The sequence below is a fragment of the Pipistrellus kuhlii genome, unplaced genomic scaffold, assembly GCF_014108245.1.
Source record: "Pipistrellus kuhlii isolate mPipKuh1 unplaced genomic scaffold, mPipKuh1.p scaffold_m20_p_3, whole genome shotgun sequence".
In the NCBI taxonomy this organism is placed as follows: domain Eukaryota; kingdom Metazoa; phylum Chordata; class Mammalia; order Chiroptera; family Vespertilionidae; genus Pipistrellus; species Pipistrellus kuhlii.
The window spans coordinates 160,091,680-160,107,296 of NW_023425529.1; the positions used below are offsets into that span (position 1 = coordinate 160,091,680).

Here is a 15,617-nt window from a genome sequence, read left to right on the forward strand (position 1 = left end):
ACCCTTGAGCTGCTGGGACTCACCCAGCATCTGTGGCATCTGCTGCGGGCTGGGTCCTCCTCTCCCCTGCTCCCCCCCACCCCTGAGGAATAGGGCTCCCATCTTATGGGGGAGACGTTTCAGCTCTGGAATATTAAGGAACTTTCTCAAGTGAAACAACACCCTGAACCCACCTTCTTAGCAGCCAAAGACCCTCAAATAGCAATCACCCTAGAAACTGCAACCAGTGAACATTTACTGAAAGGAATCTGGTGGACAAAGTGTAGCTCCTGCCCAGTGTCTTTTTGACTGTGTTGTCTTGAGCAAGACAATAAACCTCTTGCTCAAAACAACATAGTGCCTTTGGCTATCTTTGCAACACGAAGAAAATCCCAGCTAATAAGTCTTCGGATTGCAATGAGGATTCAATGAGAAAGTCACCACTGTGAATGGAAAAGACCACATAAATATCACTATTAAAGAGACAAAACACCTAGCACCCAGACACGGCTAGTGATCAGCACATATCCGTCCTTTTCCTATGGTGCAGGTTTGTGGCAAAGCTGACCTCCTGAGATAGAAAGTTAACTTACTTATATCCAGAGGACAAAAGGCCAAACAAACAAAAAAGCTAAAACTTCAGTGTTAGCTTTCACTTCAGAAGCTCTTAATACTATCCAATTTTGGACCTACTGGTCAGCAAATTGCTTGTATTTATTCATTTGTAATTTTTTAAATTTTTTTTATTGATTTATGGAAACAGAGGAATGGAGAAGGAGAGAAAGAAACAATGACGTGAGAATGCAAAATCAATCGGCTGCGTCCTGCACGCCCCCTACCAGAGATTGAGCTCCCAACCCCAGGCATATGTGCCCTGACAGGGAATTGAACCAGCAACCTTCTCGTGTACATGATGACACACAACCACACCGGCCAGGGTATCCATCTGTAATTTCTGTTTTCTGCATAGGAAACTCTTTCCCAGGAAACTCGAATGACGAAAGGGTGCCCAGGACCAGCCTCCCTTCCAAACAGCCAACACCGTCACCAGTTGTCTCAGGAGCATGGCCATGGTCACGCATGCATTTACATCCTCTTCTTGAAATGTAGCTCCTTCCACACTTGGCCTGCACCTGGCTTCCTTCTCTAACAACAAAGTTCCAGAACTGTCCACGCAGAGCACGATGAGCCACCACCTTCCTTTCGGAGGCCGTCTGCGTCCCATCCCAGACATTTTATGAACTATTCACCAGTCCTCTCCAATTACTTCCCCGTCTTTTTACTGAGACACACATGACAACACACGTCATTTCTCACAGGGGCAAATACATTTCTGAGCTTTAGACCTAGATGTAAAGCCACAGGTCAGAAGATGTTTGCTAGCTCCTACCAACTGCCTTCTGAGGAAGGTATACCAACTGGAACCTGACCTGCAATGCATGCAGGTGCCTACTCCCCACTCCTGCGCTTCACAGTGCCAGCAAACGCCCAGACGGTCACCATGACAACTAAAGGAAATGTTTCCTCACTGAAGTTTTAATTCATACTTCTCTTATTTTGAGTGAGCTTGAACATCTTACATGTTTACAAATGATTCGTATTAAATGATTTATAATTATCCATACCCACCCATGTTTCTATTGAGTTGTAGGTCTTTTCTTACTGATTTGTAGAAAGTACTTTTATATAAAAGAAATTAACATTTTATCTCTGATATGAATTTCAATTTTTTTTTCCTTCAGTTTTTAAACTTTATGGTAGGCCTGGCTAGATAGCTATTGGTTACAGCATTGTCCTGATACATCAAGTTTGTGGGTTTGATCCCCAGTTAGAGCACATAGAAGAGTTAACCAATGAATGCGTAAATAAGTGGAACAACAAATTGATGTCTCTGTTTCTCTTTGCTCTTCCCTTTCCTCTTCCTCTCTAAATCCAATCAATCAAATAAATAAATAAAAAACATTATGGCCATGTAGAAAATTTTATTTTAATACTTAGCAATTTTTCTATTTCTCAATCTTTTCCTATAAATAGCTTCTGGCTTTGAAAACAAACTCTGAAAAGCTTTCTCCAACATGAGGCTATAAAAAGTGGCCCCAAGGTTCTGTCAGTAATTTGTGGTTTCATTTCTTTTATATTAAATCTCTGATCTGCCTGGAATTTGGTTGTGAGGCATATATCCAACTTTGATTTATTTTCCCCCCCAGATGGTTACCCAACTGTCAACACTTTTTACTGAATAATGCATCTGTTCCCCATTGATCCTCTCAACTGTATCAGAGAGCACTAATTTCGTTCTGTCATTTCCATCCCAAATCCACCCAGGGAGGGCAACTTCGCTCTCAAACCCTGCCTCCTCCCATGTGGAGGTGCTAATGTGCCACAGCTGGCAGGATGCTGCAGGGTCAGCTGTCACAGACACAGAGCAGCCTCTCTTGCTTCCCACCACCATCTCCCCGCCCAGATCTGCCCTTGGCTCACCCCCCCGCCCCGGCCATTTTGGTATGTCACAGCCTCCAGGGACTAAGTGGCTGGACCAAAGTGGACACAGGACCCCAGAGACACCTAACACAGGCGGGGAATTTGGACATGGGGCAGAGGCACAACTGAATGTTGACGGAAGGAGTAAACCAGTCATAGCGAACCAGGGATGGGGTGATGAACCCTAATCTTCATTTCTGGCCCTGCAATGTTTTCTTTCCAACACCAACCTCTTCTCCAATTCTCCCAATCTAACAGGGTACCCTCTAACTTCTGGAGTTAGCACAGACCCCACAAGTTGGGGGATCAGTAGCAGAAGACCATCCCCACTTCAGACACCAGCTGCAAATGACGGTTCCCAGGCCACTTGTAATTTCTACCCTCTGACTACAATTCAAGGGCTTGACAGAATGAGTCACGTAACTCAGAAAAGCCATCTACTTACTACCAGTTTATTTAAAAGGACACAGCTCAGGGTACCAGATGGACGAGATACATAGGGCCAAGTATGGAAAAGGGGCGGAGCTCCCATGCCCTCTGAGTTCTCACCTCTTGCCTGCCCCCTTTTCCCCCCCAGCACCTCCCTGAGTCCACCAGCCCTGCAGCTGCTGAGCCCTGTCTTTTGAGGTTACACAGGACTTCATTACTTAGGAAGGCTGATTAAATAATTGGCTCCTGATTATCAGCTGCACCTCAGGCCACCCTTGCCTCCCAGGAGGTAGGGTAGAGGAATAAAGATGGGAGCGAAAGTCCCCCCCTCTATTACTGGCTTGGACTTTCTGGGTCCAGCCCCATCCAGCAGCCACCCAAGGCCCCAGGCACCAGTCATGTTATTGGCATACAGAAGACACTCCATTACTCCAGAGATTCCATGGCATTAGGCGCTCAGTGCCAGAAACCACAACAAAGACCAAATACAGACTTTTCTTATACCACAGCCCTGAGCTCACTGAACTTCTGATTTCTACATCAGGTTGGTCTGGATTTCTTTGGGGACCTCACGAAGTCTGCTCTCTGAGACATGCACTCTCTCTGTGCATGGCACCCAAGGACCCCTCTTGGCAGCCCCATCTCTAGTGGGGTCCTCCTCACCCTCAGAGGGAGCCCTTTTCACTGGACCAAGCAGATCCTGTGCTGAAATATCCCGAGAGCCTCCAGAACACCCAAGTCCTCAACACACCACCCAAGCCTAGGGCATCCCACTAGTTCCCCAGTGTCACCTGCAGGCCCTCCCAAAGGTCCCCAACACACTGGACTGATTGGTTCCCAGGCAGAAGACATGCCTTCATGACCCTTTTCTGCCTCTCTTCACACCCTCCCTCTGCCTAGAATGTCCTTACCATTCTTGCTCTTCACGTGTCGATCCCTTCCTAATGCTTAAGATCCTGTGCGCTAACCTCCTCCAGTAAGTCATTTGTTTTAATTTCCGGAATTCCAGGGAAGCCTGGGAATCTTTGCATCCCTATTATCAGGGCTTATAAAATGAACTACGTCACACGCTGAGCATCTGTCTGTAGGTCCATATACATCAATGGACACAAGCTCCTATCTGGAATTGCCTTCCTTACTTCTCTGCACAAAGTCACACACAGGTCTGACCCTGAATGTTCAGTGCACCATTTTTAACAGCTAGAAACAACACAATAGTCAATGATGAAGGAGGCAGGGGAACTGCCAAATAGCCACCTATGGTGGGATGCTATCTAGTTACTGAAAAGGCATATCAGTAGAAAATAAGAAGATGTGGTTTTACAAAATAAATCTGCCAGGAAATAGCAGAATATGGAAGTAACCTAAGGGTCCACAAACAAAGATGGTTAATATGATGTGCCCATATGATGAATTGTCATAGGCTATTTTTTAAATGTTCAAGAATTTTTAAAAACATGCACAAACAGCCGAAACCGGTTTGGCTCAGTGGTAGAGCGTCGGTCTGCGGACTGAGGGGTCCCAGGTTCGATTCCGGTCAAGGGCATGTACATTGGTTGTGGGCACATTCCCGGTAGGGTGTGCAAGAGGCAGCTGGTTGATGTTTCTCTCTCATCGATGTTTCTAGCTCTCTATCTCTCTCTCCCTTCCTCTCTGTAAAAAATCAATTAAAAATATATTAAAAAAAAAAAATGCACAAACAACCAAAATTTATTAAGTATAAAAAACATATTGCAGCCCTGGCCAGTGTGGCTGAGTTGGTTGAGCATTGTTTCGCGCACCAAAAGGTTGCTAGTTTGATTCCCGGCCCAGGTTGTAGGCTCTATACCCAGTAGGGGCCATTCAGGAGGCAGCTGATCTATACTCTATTCTCATATTGATGTTTCTCTCTCCCTTTCCCTTTTCTCTCTAAAAAAATTGATAGCCCTAACTAGTTTGGCTCAGTGGATAGAGCGTTCGCTTGCAGACTCAAGGGTCCCAGGTTCGATTCCAGTCAAGGGCATGTACCTTGGTTGCGGGCACATACCTGGTGGGGAGTGTGCCAGAGGCAGCTGGTCAATGTTTCTCTCTCATTGGTGTTTCTAGCTCTCTATCCCTCTCCCTTCCTCTCTGTAAAGAATTAATAAAATATATTTAAAAAAAAAACCTCACACACACACACACACAAAAAAAACAACCCTGCTACATAGAGATAAAACACTCATCAATCAAGTTATCAATCCATATAGTCTTCAATACTTACTTCATTGGCCCTTTTAATTATCTTATCATCCACATCTGTAATTCCCATCACCATGATGATGTTGCATCCAAAAACCTTGGTTAGAATCCTTCGAATTATATCAAATCTAACATATGAGCTGAAAGAAAAGAAATGTTAGGGTGTCTTTAATACATTGAGTCATCATTGTGGCCTTTAAAAAAGAGTGCATTATATGTTAACACACTGCTACCCAGCCTCATGGCCCACAGTTCCTTTCAAGATGCACAAATTCGTGCACTGGGCCCCTAGTATAATCAATAGTTCAAGTACAAGTAAAAAAAAGATTTTTACTGTCTGGATCACACTGGTCCTCACAAGAAATCAACACAGATACTGCCTCAATTTCAGGATACATGCTAGCATTTTTAATTTTAGAGCTGTTCAAGTGAATTACATCTACTTAATTGTACAAAACTTTACCCATAATACAAGCTCACTAGGTAGTTAAAACAATGAAAGCATGTACCATTCTTCATTTTCTACAGCAACTATGTTTGACTACGACAAACTAGAAGCAAATAACTACAAATAAAAGCAAACACAATCCTATTAAAGCTATAAAATATTGCTCCTAAGAAATGTGCACACCATTACAGATCACCAGCTTATTGGTAGACTACATTGGGGAAACTCAGACTTATAAAACTGAACTGTTTTAAATTCCATTAAGGTCATTCAAAATCTCAAGAATCTGGTTTCCCATAAAAGCAACATTATAATCTAAGGTCAGCTAATCTCATGCTCATCTCTGTTGTCCATGTGGCCTCTCTAAAATTGAGTTCACAAAACCATTTTCCCTTGAAAACAAGCTGTGTAATTGCATCCCTTGAACCTACCTTCCTCACTCACCCCAAATACAGCTAAGGCCAAAGTCCTCCATTCTAGCACAAAACTATCTCCGAAACCCTTGCCAACATATTTAGCCTTTTGAAGCCTCAGGCTGCTTATTTATAAATTGGGCAAAATTCCACTAACCCAGAAAATTGTTATACATAATTTTAATGCAGCATGGATTCCAACTATTATTACCATTGTCATCACTATGCCTTTCATTCATCTATATATACAATAGGCTAAGTGACTGACCGACCAACCATCTGTCCGACCAACCACATCTGACATGCACTGGCAATTTAAAAATGAACGATATTTGTCCCCATTTGACACTAACCTCTCATGTAAATGAATTCAAAGACAGTTTCCCGTGATGTCAGCATTTGCGATGACTATTAATAAATCACCAGGACAAACTCTAGACAGAGTAGGAATTTTCCTACCTGAATCCGTTTTCAGACATGGCCGGTTAATGTTGCTTTCTCTCAAGTTCGAAGGGCATGTGATATTAAAATTAAAGTTGTAAATACTTCATCACAAGGGAAATTAGTCAAGCCCTTATACTCTAATGTGGTATACAGGGAAATATCAGAATAAGTTTAATCAATTTATCAGTCATTGCTTGTATCCATGTTGTTTTTATATCATGTTTTTGTTGTTTTTATACATGCTTTTGTTGTTTTTATATCATGTCTTTGTTGTTGTTATATCATGTTGTTATTGTTTATTAATCAATTTATACATTATTTTCATATACATTTTACTAATTTTCTTTCATCTCTGACATTTCTATTATAGAGAAAGGGCAAATAGCAATATTATAGTGTTTATTCTAATTAATTTCCTCTCAATATGCATGAATCCATGCACCAGTCCACTAGTCTTGAATAAGAAAAGACTTTACAAGACATGAGATTTAAGAGGAAAAGTTAACACACATCTAAAACAGTGAAAACAAAAAATTAAGTCACATGCTTGTGCCAGAGGAGCTCAAGGGCTGTAATGTCCTGAGATGCTGCAGGCGGGCTGCTCCCCCAGGGCCGCTCCCCATGAGTCACAGGAGGCTGCACGGTGGAGGGGGCAGAGAATGTGAGCTCAGCCCACCTGCCTGGCTCCCCACTTTCCTGCTGTGAGACCTGATAACCCTCTGCATTGCAGTATCCCCATTTGTAATCTGGGAATAACAACAGCACTGCCATGAAGAACTTAGACCAACAGAACAGAATTGAAAGCCCAGAAATAAACTCACATATATAAAAGCAAATGAATTTTCACAAAGAAACCAAAAACATACAATGGAGAAAAGAAAGCCTCTTCAATAAATGGTCCTGGGGAAATTGGAAAGCCACATGCAAAGAATTGAAACTTGACTTCCACTTGTCACCATACACAAAAATTAACTAGAAAAGAATTAAAGACCGAAATATAAGACCTGAAACAATAAAATACATAGAAGAAAACATTGGTACCCAACTTATGGACCTTGGAGCTCAGAGAGGATTTTATAAATTTAATCTCCAAGGCAAGGGAAGTAAAAGCAAAATTAAATGAATGGAACTATATCAAACTAAAAAGCTTCTGCACAGCAAAAGAAACCATCATCAAAACAAAAAGGCAGCCAAGACCGGTTTGGCTCGGTGGATAGAGCGTTGACCTGCGGACTGAAGGGTTCCAGGTTCGATTCCGGTCAAGGGCATGTACCTTGGTTGTGGGCACATCCCCAGTGTGGGGTATGCAGGAGGCAGCTGATCGATGATTCTCGCTCATCGATGTTTCTGGCTCTCTATCCCTCTCTCCTCCTCTCTGTAAAAAATCAATAAAATATATTTTTTTTTTTAAAAAAGGCAACTAACTGAATGGGGAAAGATATTTGCAAACACCTCTGATAAGAGGTTAATATCCAAAATATATGAAGAATTCATACAACAACAACAACAGATCCAATTAAAGAATGGACAGAGGACCTGAACAAACACATCTCCCAACAAGACATATACAGGGCCAGCAGATATTTATTTATAAAAATACATGTTCATTGTAGCGTTATTCATGGTGACCAAGACATGGAAATAACCAAAAACTGAAGTGTCTTTCGATAGGTAATTAGATAAAGATGTGGTACATATGTATATACAATGAAATACTACTCAACCATCAGAAAAGATAAAATACTGCCATTTGCAACAACATGGATGGATCCTGAAAATATGCTCAGTGAAATAAGTCAGAAAGTCAGAAACTTGATTTCATCTCTATGTGGGATATAAGACTGAAAGAAACAAATGAACAAATAAGACAAACAAAAACTCATAGACACAGACAACAGTAGGGTTGTTGCAGAAGGAAGTGGGATGGGGGAAGGCAGAAAAGAGTAAAGGGGGTGACAGAAGACGACTTGATCTTGAGTGAACGAACACACAATGCAATATACAGATGGTGGATTATAGAACTGTGTACCTGAAACTGATATCATTTTATTAACCAATGTCACCCTAATAAATTTAATAACAGCACTGCCACCTGGTGTCATTAGGAGAATTACATCGATTAGCATTTCTAAAGCATTAGAACAGTGGTGGCACATAATAAGTGCTATCTGTGCCTGTTAAGTATATGTTTGTTTGGTTTGGTTTGTTGTTTTATTAATCTCTTTAAAAAATATTTTTATTGATTTCAGAGAGGAAGGAAGAGGGAGAGAGAGATAGAAACATCAATGATGAAATAATCATTGATTGGCTGCCTCCTGCTTGCCCCCTACTGGGGATTGAGTCCACAACCCCGGGCATGTATCCTTTATTGGAATCGAACCCAGGATCTTTTGATCCGCAGGCCGATGCTCTATCCACTGAGCCAAACCAGCTAGGGCTGTTTGTGTGCTTTTTTAAAAATAGAGAGTGGTGTAGCTACCTGGGGACCTCTAGAAGCACAGACATGTCCTTAGGATTCTGAATTTTGCCTCGTAAGCAGTGGAGCCATGCCTACCATCTCTGCCCCCAAGATCTCCCAACTTTTGCAGAAATAACATAGTACTAAGATTTTCTGCCTCAAAACGGGCATCTTGAGTGGAATAACTTTTCTTGAGGAATGGGCTTTATATTAATAGCAAAACTTCCATAGTGGTTATCCTTGAGTGGGGGCAGGGGAAAGGAGAGATGGAGGAGGTCATAAAGGATGCTTGGGTGTTGGTACTGATGTGTTTCTCCATCTAAGAGCCATGAACATTCATTCAGCTGTACCCTTAAGATTTGTACTCTTTTCTGCATTTGTAAGGGCAAATACAAATTTTAAGTTAGAGGCTTGATTCTCTAGTTGAAAATAAGAGACTCTCCCCCTCCTTCTGCCTTTCAGAATTTCCTCAGATCTTTTAAAATGTATGTAAATTTTTCTAATCCTATATAATAAAAGCCTAATATGCAAATTTTCCCCTCGGGCAGTTGTTCAACCAAGAGTTCGACCGTTCCCTATGACATGTGCTGACCACCAGGGAACAGCATGGGGCATGGCAGGTGTCAGTGATGTGGTGCTGGCAGTGGGCAGCAGTGAAGGCACTGCCAGCCCCGATGGGCCCGACAAGATGTAGCAGGATGGTGGAGCAGGTGAGCGGGCAGCGGCAGGCCAAGGCAGGTATGAGTGGAGGCCCAATCACCCTGCTGACTGCCCCACTGACGGTGACCAGCAGCCACTCTCAGGCGCTTAGGGAGCCACGCGGGGGGGAGGGGGGGTGGTGTGTATGTGTGCCCTGATCAATCACCTGCAGGCAGGATGGTGGAGTAGGTGAGGGGGTGGTGCCAGGCCACGATGGGGTACCAGGCAGGGCTGAGGGGCTGGGAGGCTGGGGGCGTGAGCTGGAGCCCAATCCCCACAGGCCACCCCAAGGACCCCACCTGTGCACGAATTTGTACACTGGGCCTCTAGTAACTAAATAAGCCACTGTCAGTGTGGCAATTCAGGAAAGTTTCAAGGACCTGGAAGCCATCCCTTAAAATTGAAGCCAATGAAAATAATGTTCTATCACCCAAGTCTACACTGCAAGCCCTGCCTAACTAGTGAATGTTGTCCACTTAGCTGTACAGAAGAGTACAATTTCTTTCTACCATTGCAATCATTTTAATGGGCTGCCTATAATGTGTATCTCATTCCGGTTTAATGCTTATTCAATAACAAAACTGTTTTCTTTCTCTTCTCCCTTTATGGAGGTGTTTTTCAAGTTGGGAGATGATTCATTTTCATAGTTCCCCAATATATTTCATGCTTCAATAAAGAGGTCAAAATATGCTTTTTTATAATTAAGTCAGCCCCAAGTGAAGGAGGGAAAAGAATGATTCCTAGACCATTTATTTTGTTATAACAAAACACAAAGAAGTTCAGATTTTGCTGGCTGATACATACTTTTTTTAAATGTATACTAAACAAAGGTAACTTTTTACTTTTACTAGTAGTTTCAGTCTGAAGAATAACAAGTTTAAGTACAAGAGAACATACAGCCGAAACTGGTTTGGCTCAGTGGTAGAGCGTCAGTCTGCGGACTGAAAGGTCCCGGTTCGATTGGTTGCGGGCACATCCCTGGTGGGGAGTGTGCAAGAGGCAGCTGGTCGATGTTTCTCTCTCATCGACGTTTCTAGCTCTCTCTCTCTCTCCCTTCCGCTCTGTAAAAAATCAATAAAATATACTTTAAAAAAAGAGAGAACATACAAAATATTAGGGAACGTGGCAATTTTGACAAATGAGAGAGCCAAGCACAGGGATCAGATATACACCAGTTCCACCCCAGCTCCAACACATCCTATGTGTGTGACCACTGGTAGGTTACTTATCCTCAATAATTGTTGAACCCTCACCACACATCACAAGATTAAAAAAGATGAATAATATTGCCCTGGCAAGGTGGCTCGGTTGGTTGGAGCACTGTCTCCTATACCAAAAGGTTGCAGGTTCGATTCCGGGTCAGGCCATATACCTAGGTTGTGAGTTTGATCACAGGAAGGAAGGCAGCCAATGGATGTTCTCACCTTTCTCTCTCTCTCTCTCTCCCCCTTCCTCTCCCTACCTTCTCCTTTCTCTCTCTAAAGAGCAATGAATATATCCTTGAGTGAAGATTAAAAAATAAACAAATAGGTGTATTATTATCACCCTCCCATTTCAAGATGAAAAAAACAGAACTCAAAGTATTAAAGTGGCTTGTCCAAAGTTGGAAAGTAAATACATAGTGGGAGCAAGACATAAGAACTGACCCGCTGATTCCAGGGCCACTGAAAAGGCCGCACCTCACCAAGCCCATCAAGAAACACCTAACTCCAAAATGGGTCCTTTCTCTGCTCCTCATTGTCTCCGGGATTGCCTCACCTGTGAAATCCATGTAAGTGTTTAGAACTGTTACAAGAGCCAGATGAGAGTGTAACATGTGTGCTTCCCACACTCCCTGGAATAGAGTAATTATTCCGAATTCTTACGTAGACAGTGAGAGATGAAAAACCTCTGCAAAAGGCTTTTCTCTCCCAAATAAATGAAAATTCCAATAGAGGACACTCACCAAGCATGGCCAAGGTGTGCATGATCATAAACAGTTGGCCCACAGCTATACCTAGAAACAAAGTTAAAACACATCGTGTGAGACATACTTGCCAGAAAAGATGTCACCTTCTCAACTAGGATTATCATATAACCATGTCCTTTATTCATTTTTTTTAAGGAACTTCTTTTGTAGAATGTAGTACAGCTGGGAATATATTATTACTTGACTGGCTTAATTCATACCACCAAAGTCCTGTCATTTCACTGTGTCTATCCCATGTCTTCCATGGTGCCCCCATCATGTATTTTATTATTTACCAAATGATTTCCAACTGAGAACCCAGCCCCCGCTTCCCACAGGGACCGCTCCTTCCACAGTCCTTCCCGCCCCACCTTCCCCCACTCCCTTTCCGCCCCCCCCCAACCTCACTCCCACAATCCCGGCGGCTACCAGGAGGCGGCGTCCGCGCTGCCCACGATTAAAGGGTCCTTCCTCAGGGTGAGGCTGTTGTACACCTTGACGCCCGTGTCGTGGCCTTCAGGCTGCAGCCAGCCCTGCCCGCGCGTCCCGGACACCGCCCGCCCCGGCCCCGGCCCCGGCCCCAGGCCCAGCGAGGCCGGGAGCCGCGGGGCGCCCACACCGGCCCCGAGCGCCCGCAGCATGACGGGCCCGCGAGCCACCCGGAACCAGAGGACTCGGGGCAGCTTGGGAGCTCGCCACGCCCACTCAAGGGCCCGCCCATCACGAGAGGGACCACCCACTCCAGGCCCCGCCTACCTCTAGAGGGACCGCCCACTCACCCAAAGCCCCGTCCATCCAAGCCCCGCCCACTCCCGAAGACGACCGGCACGGCCCCGCCCAGCCCGAAAGGTCCGAGGTCGGGCCCCGCCCAGCCCGAAAGGGGAAGGACGCGGCCACCTCCACCCCGGAATGGGACCCGCCCAGCTCCCGCCCACCCCGGAAGAGGGCCGGGCACAGCCGCGCCCATCCCGGAAAGGACTTGGTCCGGCTCCCCCCCGCTCCAGGTTAGCTGACGGGTCAGCGTCCGCTGGAGCGCTGGGGAGGGAAAGGGGTGCCGGCGGGGGACGGGGTCGGGGCCCCGGACCGCGGGGAGAGGCATCCTCCCCCGCCCCGGGGAGGGACCCCTCTCCGTCTGCGCGCAGATCGCTGATGCCGTGTGAGCCCGGCGCGGGAAGCCTCTAGGAGCCGGAGGTCACGGTCCGGGCACCGGCCGCCGGCTCCTCGCGAGTTCGCGAAGCACGTTTGCACTCCAGCATGTGCGCAGGTCTGCACCTCGGTAGGCGCACACTCCCAGGGCATGTTTGCATCCCAAAGCACGCCCTTTCTCCGCCTCCGGGTGAAAGACCGGAGCTGGGAAAGCACCCATTCATCTAGGACTGGTGCACGTGGTAGGAAATGTCTGCTTGGGATTCACGTTCAAGTTAAAAGATCATCTAGTCTCTCAAGAACAAAAACATTCTAAATTGCGGTTTCAGTGGAGCTTTTTAAAGGGGGGTTCACTTGAAGTTATTTTCAAGTTATCTCGACAGACATGCCCCTATTAATATGTTGCAAAAAAAGTGTTACAAAAATAAACACACAAATTTTTGCACTTGTCCTTAAAAAGCACCGAGAATTCTATTATTTGGTGTGTGTGTGTGTGTTTGGGGGGGGAGGGGTGGTGTCTTGATTTGTTAATTCTATTGAAAGGCCAATAATTAAGTAGAGACAAATCAGTGTGTTCCTAAAGCATTAAAAAAAAATTTTTGTTTTGAGATCCCTGGAGTCTGTTTCAAGCTGAACTGTAGCCTAATGTAAATTATGTTTGATGCATAACACTAAAATGTTAGGAGACCACAACATCAAAGCAGTGCTCCGGGACTACTCAAAGTTCTACTGGAGGATTATGGTTTCTTCACTGCCTGCTACTTACCTTGGTGCTATTTTGTAATTGACTCTTGTTTATAGTACAGTGGGCATATTTCTTTCCCTGAGTACGTGGGCATATTTCTCTCCCTGAGTACGTTTTAGATTGTAAATTCTTTTGAATCTCGACCTTCATCAGCACTAAATTCAGAAAAGGGCTGCTGAGTTAATGTGATGAAATCCACCAGCTGTGCATCTGGGGAAAAATTTGGGTGGTAAAATACCTGAGAGCCCGGCCTGCAAGGCTCAGTGGTTGAGCATTGACCTATGAACCAGAAGGTCACAGTTGGATTCTTGGTCAGGGCCCAGATTTCGGACTTGTTTCCCAGTGTGGGGCGTGCTGGAAGCAATGGGTCAATAGTTTTCTGTCATCATTAATGTTTCTCTCTCTTCCTCCCTGAAATCAATAATTTTATTTTTAAAAAGTATAAAATATGCCAGATGCATTAAAAAAATACCTAATAGAGGAAGCTCTAATCCAATTATTAGGTGTGCCAGTAAAATAAGAAAATGAACAAAAGGCTTGATTGCAATCTGTGAGAACACAAAATTCAAGGAAAAAACTGGAAGTTTTGAAAACAGATTTAATAACGTTGCCGACCAAACCCTGCACACAATCTGGATAACTACAGTGTTTGAATTGGTCATTGGAATCAGGACTTTTAAATTAAAAATATATTTTGTCTTAAGAAAATTGGTCATGTAATTGGTGCAGTCCTTGACTTGAAGCAACTCTACCTTTTCTTAATTTTTTGAGGAATCAGCAAAACAGTTATAAACATAATTCATTATTTAACTATTGTTAAAAATAAGACCTCTTTTGCAGGTTGAACATTAAGGTAAAGTAAAAGTGACTGGGAAGATTATATATCAAAAAAGAGAATCTTGTTCATTTGAAGAGACCCCCTCCCAAATCTAGGTCAGAACAAGAAAGTATATTTTAAAAAATCATTCCAAAATATCATGAATGCCATTTCTTAGTCCTTAAATGACAACAAAAAACATAGTTCTCAGTATTACATTTTCTTTCAAGGCAAAATCTTATAAATCCAAAGTAGAAAAGATAAAGATATTGTTTAGGGCATTTCAAGTTTGAAATGAATGTGTTGATTTATTTTTTAAGAAGCTCAAAATAAAGAATTATATATTTATCTCTTTTACTCCCTTAGGTTTGAGTATCTTCAGTTAAACTAGAAATACCATTTTAGAAAAAAAATATTTACACTCCAAAGAGTAACTGAAACAACCAAGATTCTTCAATGTATCTTCAAAATTAAGCACTTTTTCATTAGTGGTATATGTATTTCAAATGCATGATCACACTTCATTATTTTAGCTATTGGTCTTCTAACCTTGTTCAGAAAACAGTTAAGTTATTCACTGTTTTTCTAAAGGTATATCTTTTAATAACTTTGTAAAGCTAATAAAATATTTTCTGACTTCTTACTCAAAGGGTAAATTAAATGTCTTTTGGAATGTAAGCTCCTTATTTGCTACTGTATCCACAGGGCATAGAACAATAGCTAGAACATGGTAGGCACTCATTAAATACTTCTTGTTGAATGAATAAGATGACTTTCTGTTTTAAATGTCTGTAAAGTCCATGAAATACGAGAGGAATCATTATTCAGATAGTATCTTGACTTATAAAAGTTAACCATGTCCAAATTCCAGCTTGATTGTCGTTGGAAGGAAGAAATTATTTCTAACCTTTATTCTTAAGTTCATATAAACACTACTCAGTCAAGAGCCAATGAACGCAAGCATTAAAAGGACCTCTCTCTCTCTTGCTGTTGTACTTTAAAACTGCTTGCATGGCCCTGGCTGGTTTGGCTCAGTGGATAAAGCCTCGGCCTGAGGACTAAAGGGTCCGGGGTTGGATTCTGTTCAAGGGCACCGGTACCTTGTTTGCAGGTTCCCAGGCAACCAATCGATGTGTTTCTCTCACATCAATCTTTCCTTCTTTCTTCCACTCTCTCTAAAAAAAAGAAAAAATAAATGGGAAAATATCCTCGGTGAGGATTAACAAAACAAAAATAAAACAATAAAACTTGCATGCACTTAGAGGAAAATTTATAGTTGTTCTTATTCAACTTTGTACTCTCTTCATTCCATGTAAAATGCCCGTTTCCACATAATGTCATAGTATCACTCCTTGTGCAGACCCGTAAAATTTTGTTGTAGGAAATGAAA

General features: G+C 43.2%; 1 protein-coding gene and 1 long non-coding RNA gene across 4 annotated transcripts in view; one reads left to right on the plus strand and one right to left on the minus strand.

Moving 5' to 3' along the window:
- Positions 1 to 12,213, minus strand: part of CARS2 (cysteinyl-tRNA synthetase 2, mitochondrial) — a 31,738-nt gene extending 19,525 nt beyond the window's left edge. Inside the window, exons 1-3 of one of the 3 annotated variants that reach the window (XM_045588784.1) lie at positions 11,949 to 12,213; positions 11,517 to 11,567; positions 5,132 to 5,249 (exon numbers count right to left, since the gene is read on the minus strand). In XM_045588784.1, the coding sequence (XP_045444740.1) occupies positions 5,132 to 5,249; positions 11,517 to 11,567; positions 11,949 to 12,160 (381 nt within the window). In that variant the 5' untranslated portion in view covers positions 12,161 to 12,213. Of the gene's footprint in view, positions 1 to 5,131; positions 5,250 to 11,516; positions 11,568 to 11,948 lie in introns of those variants that run through there. The other 2 variants (XM_036455862.2, XM_045588785.1) reach the window with 2 other exon arrangements.
- A 186-nt stretch (positions 12,214 to 12,399) lies between these two features.
- Positions 12,400 to 14,727, plus strand: LOC118730500. Its single transcript, XR_006742979.1, has 2 exons — positions 12,400 to 12,783; positions 14,594 to 14,727. It is a non-coding gene; the product is annotated as an uncharacterized LOC118730500 (long non-coding RNA).
- The last annotated feature ends 890 nt before the right edge of the window (positions 14,728 to 15,617 follow it).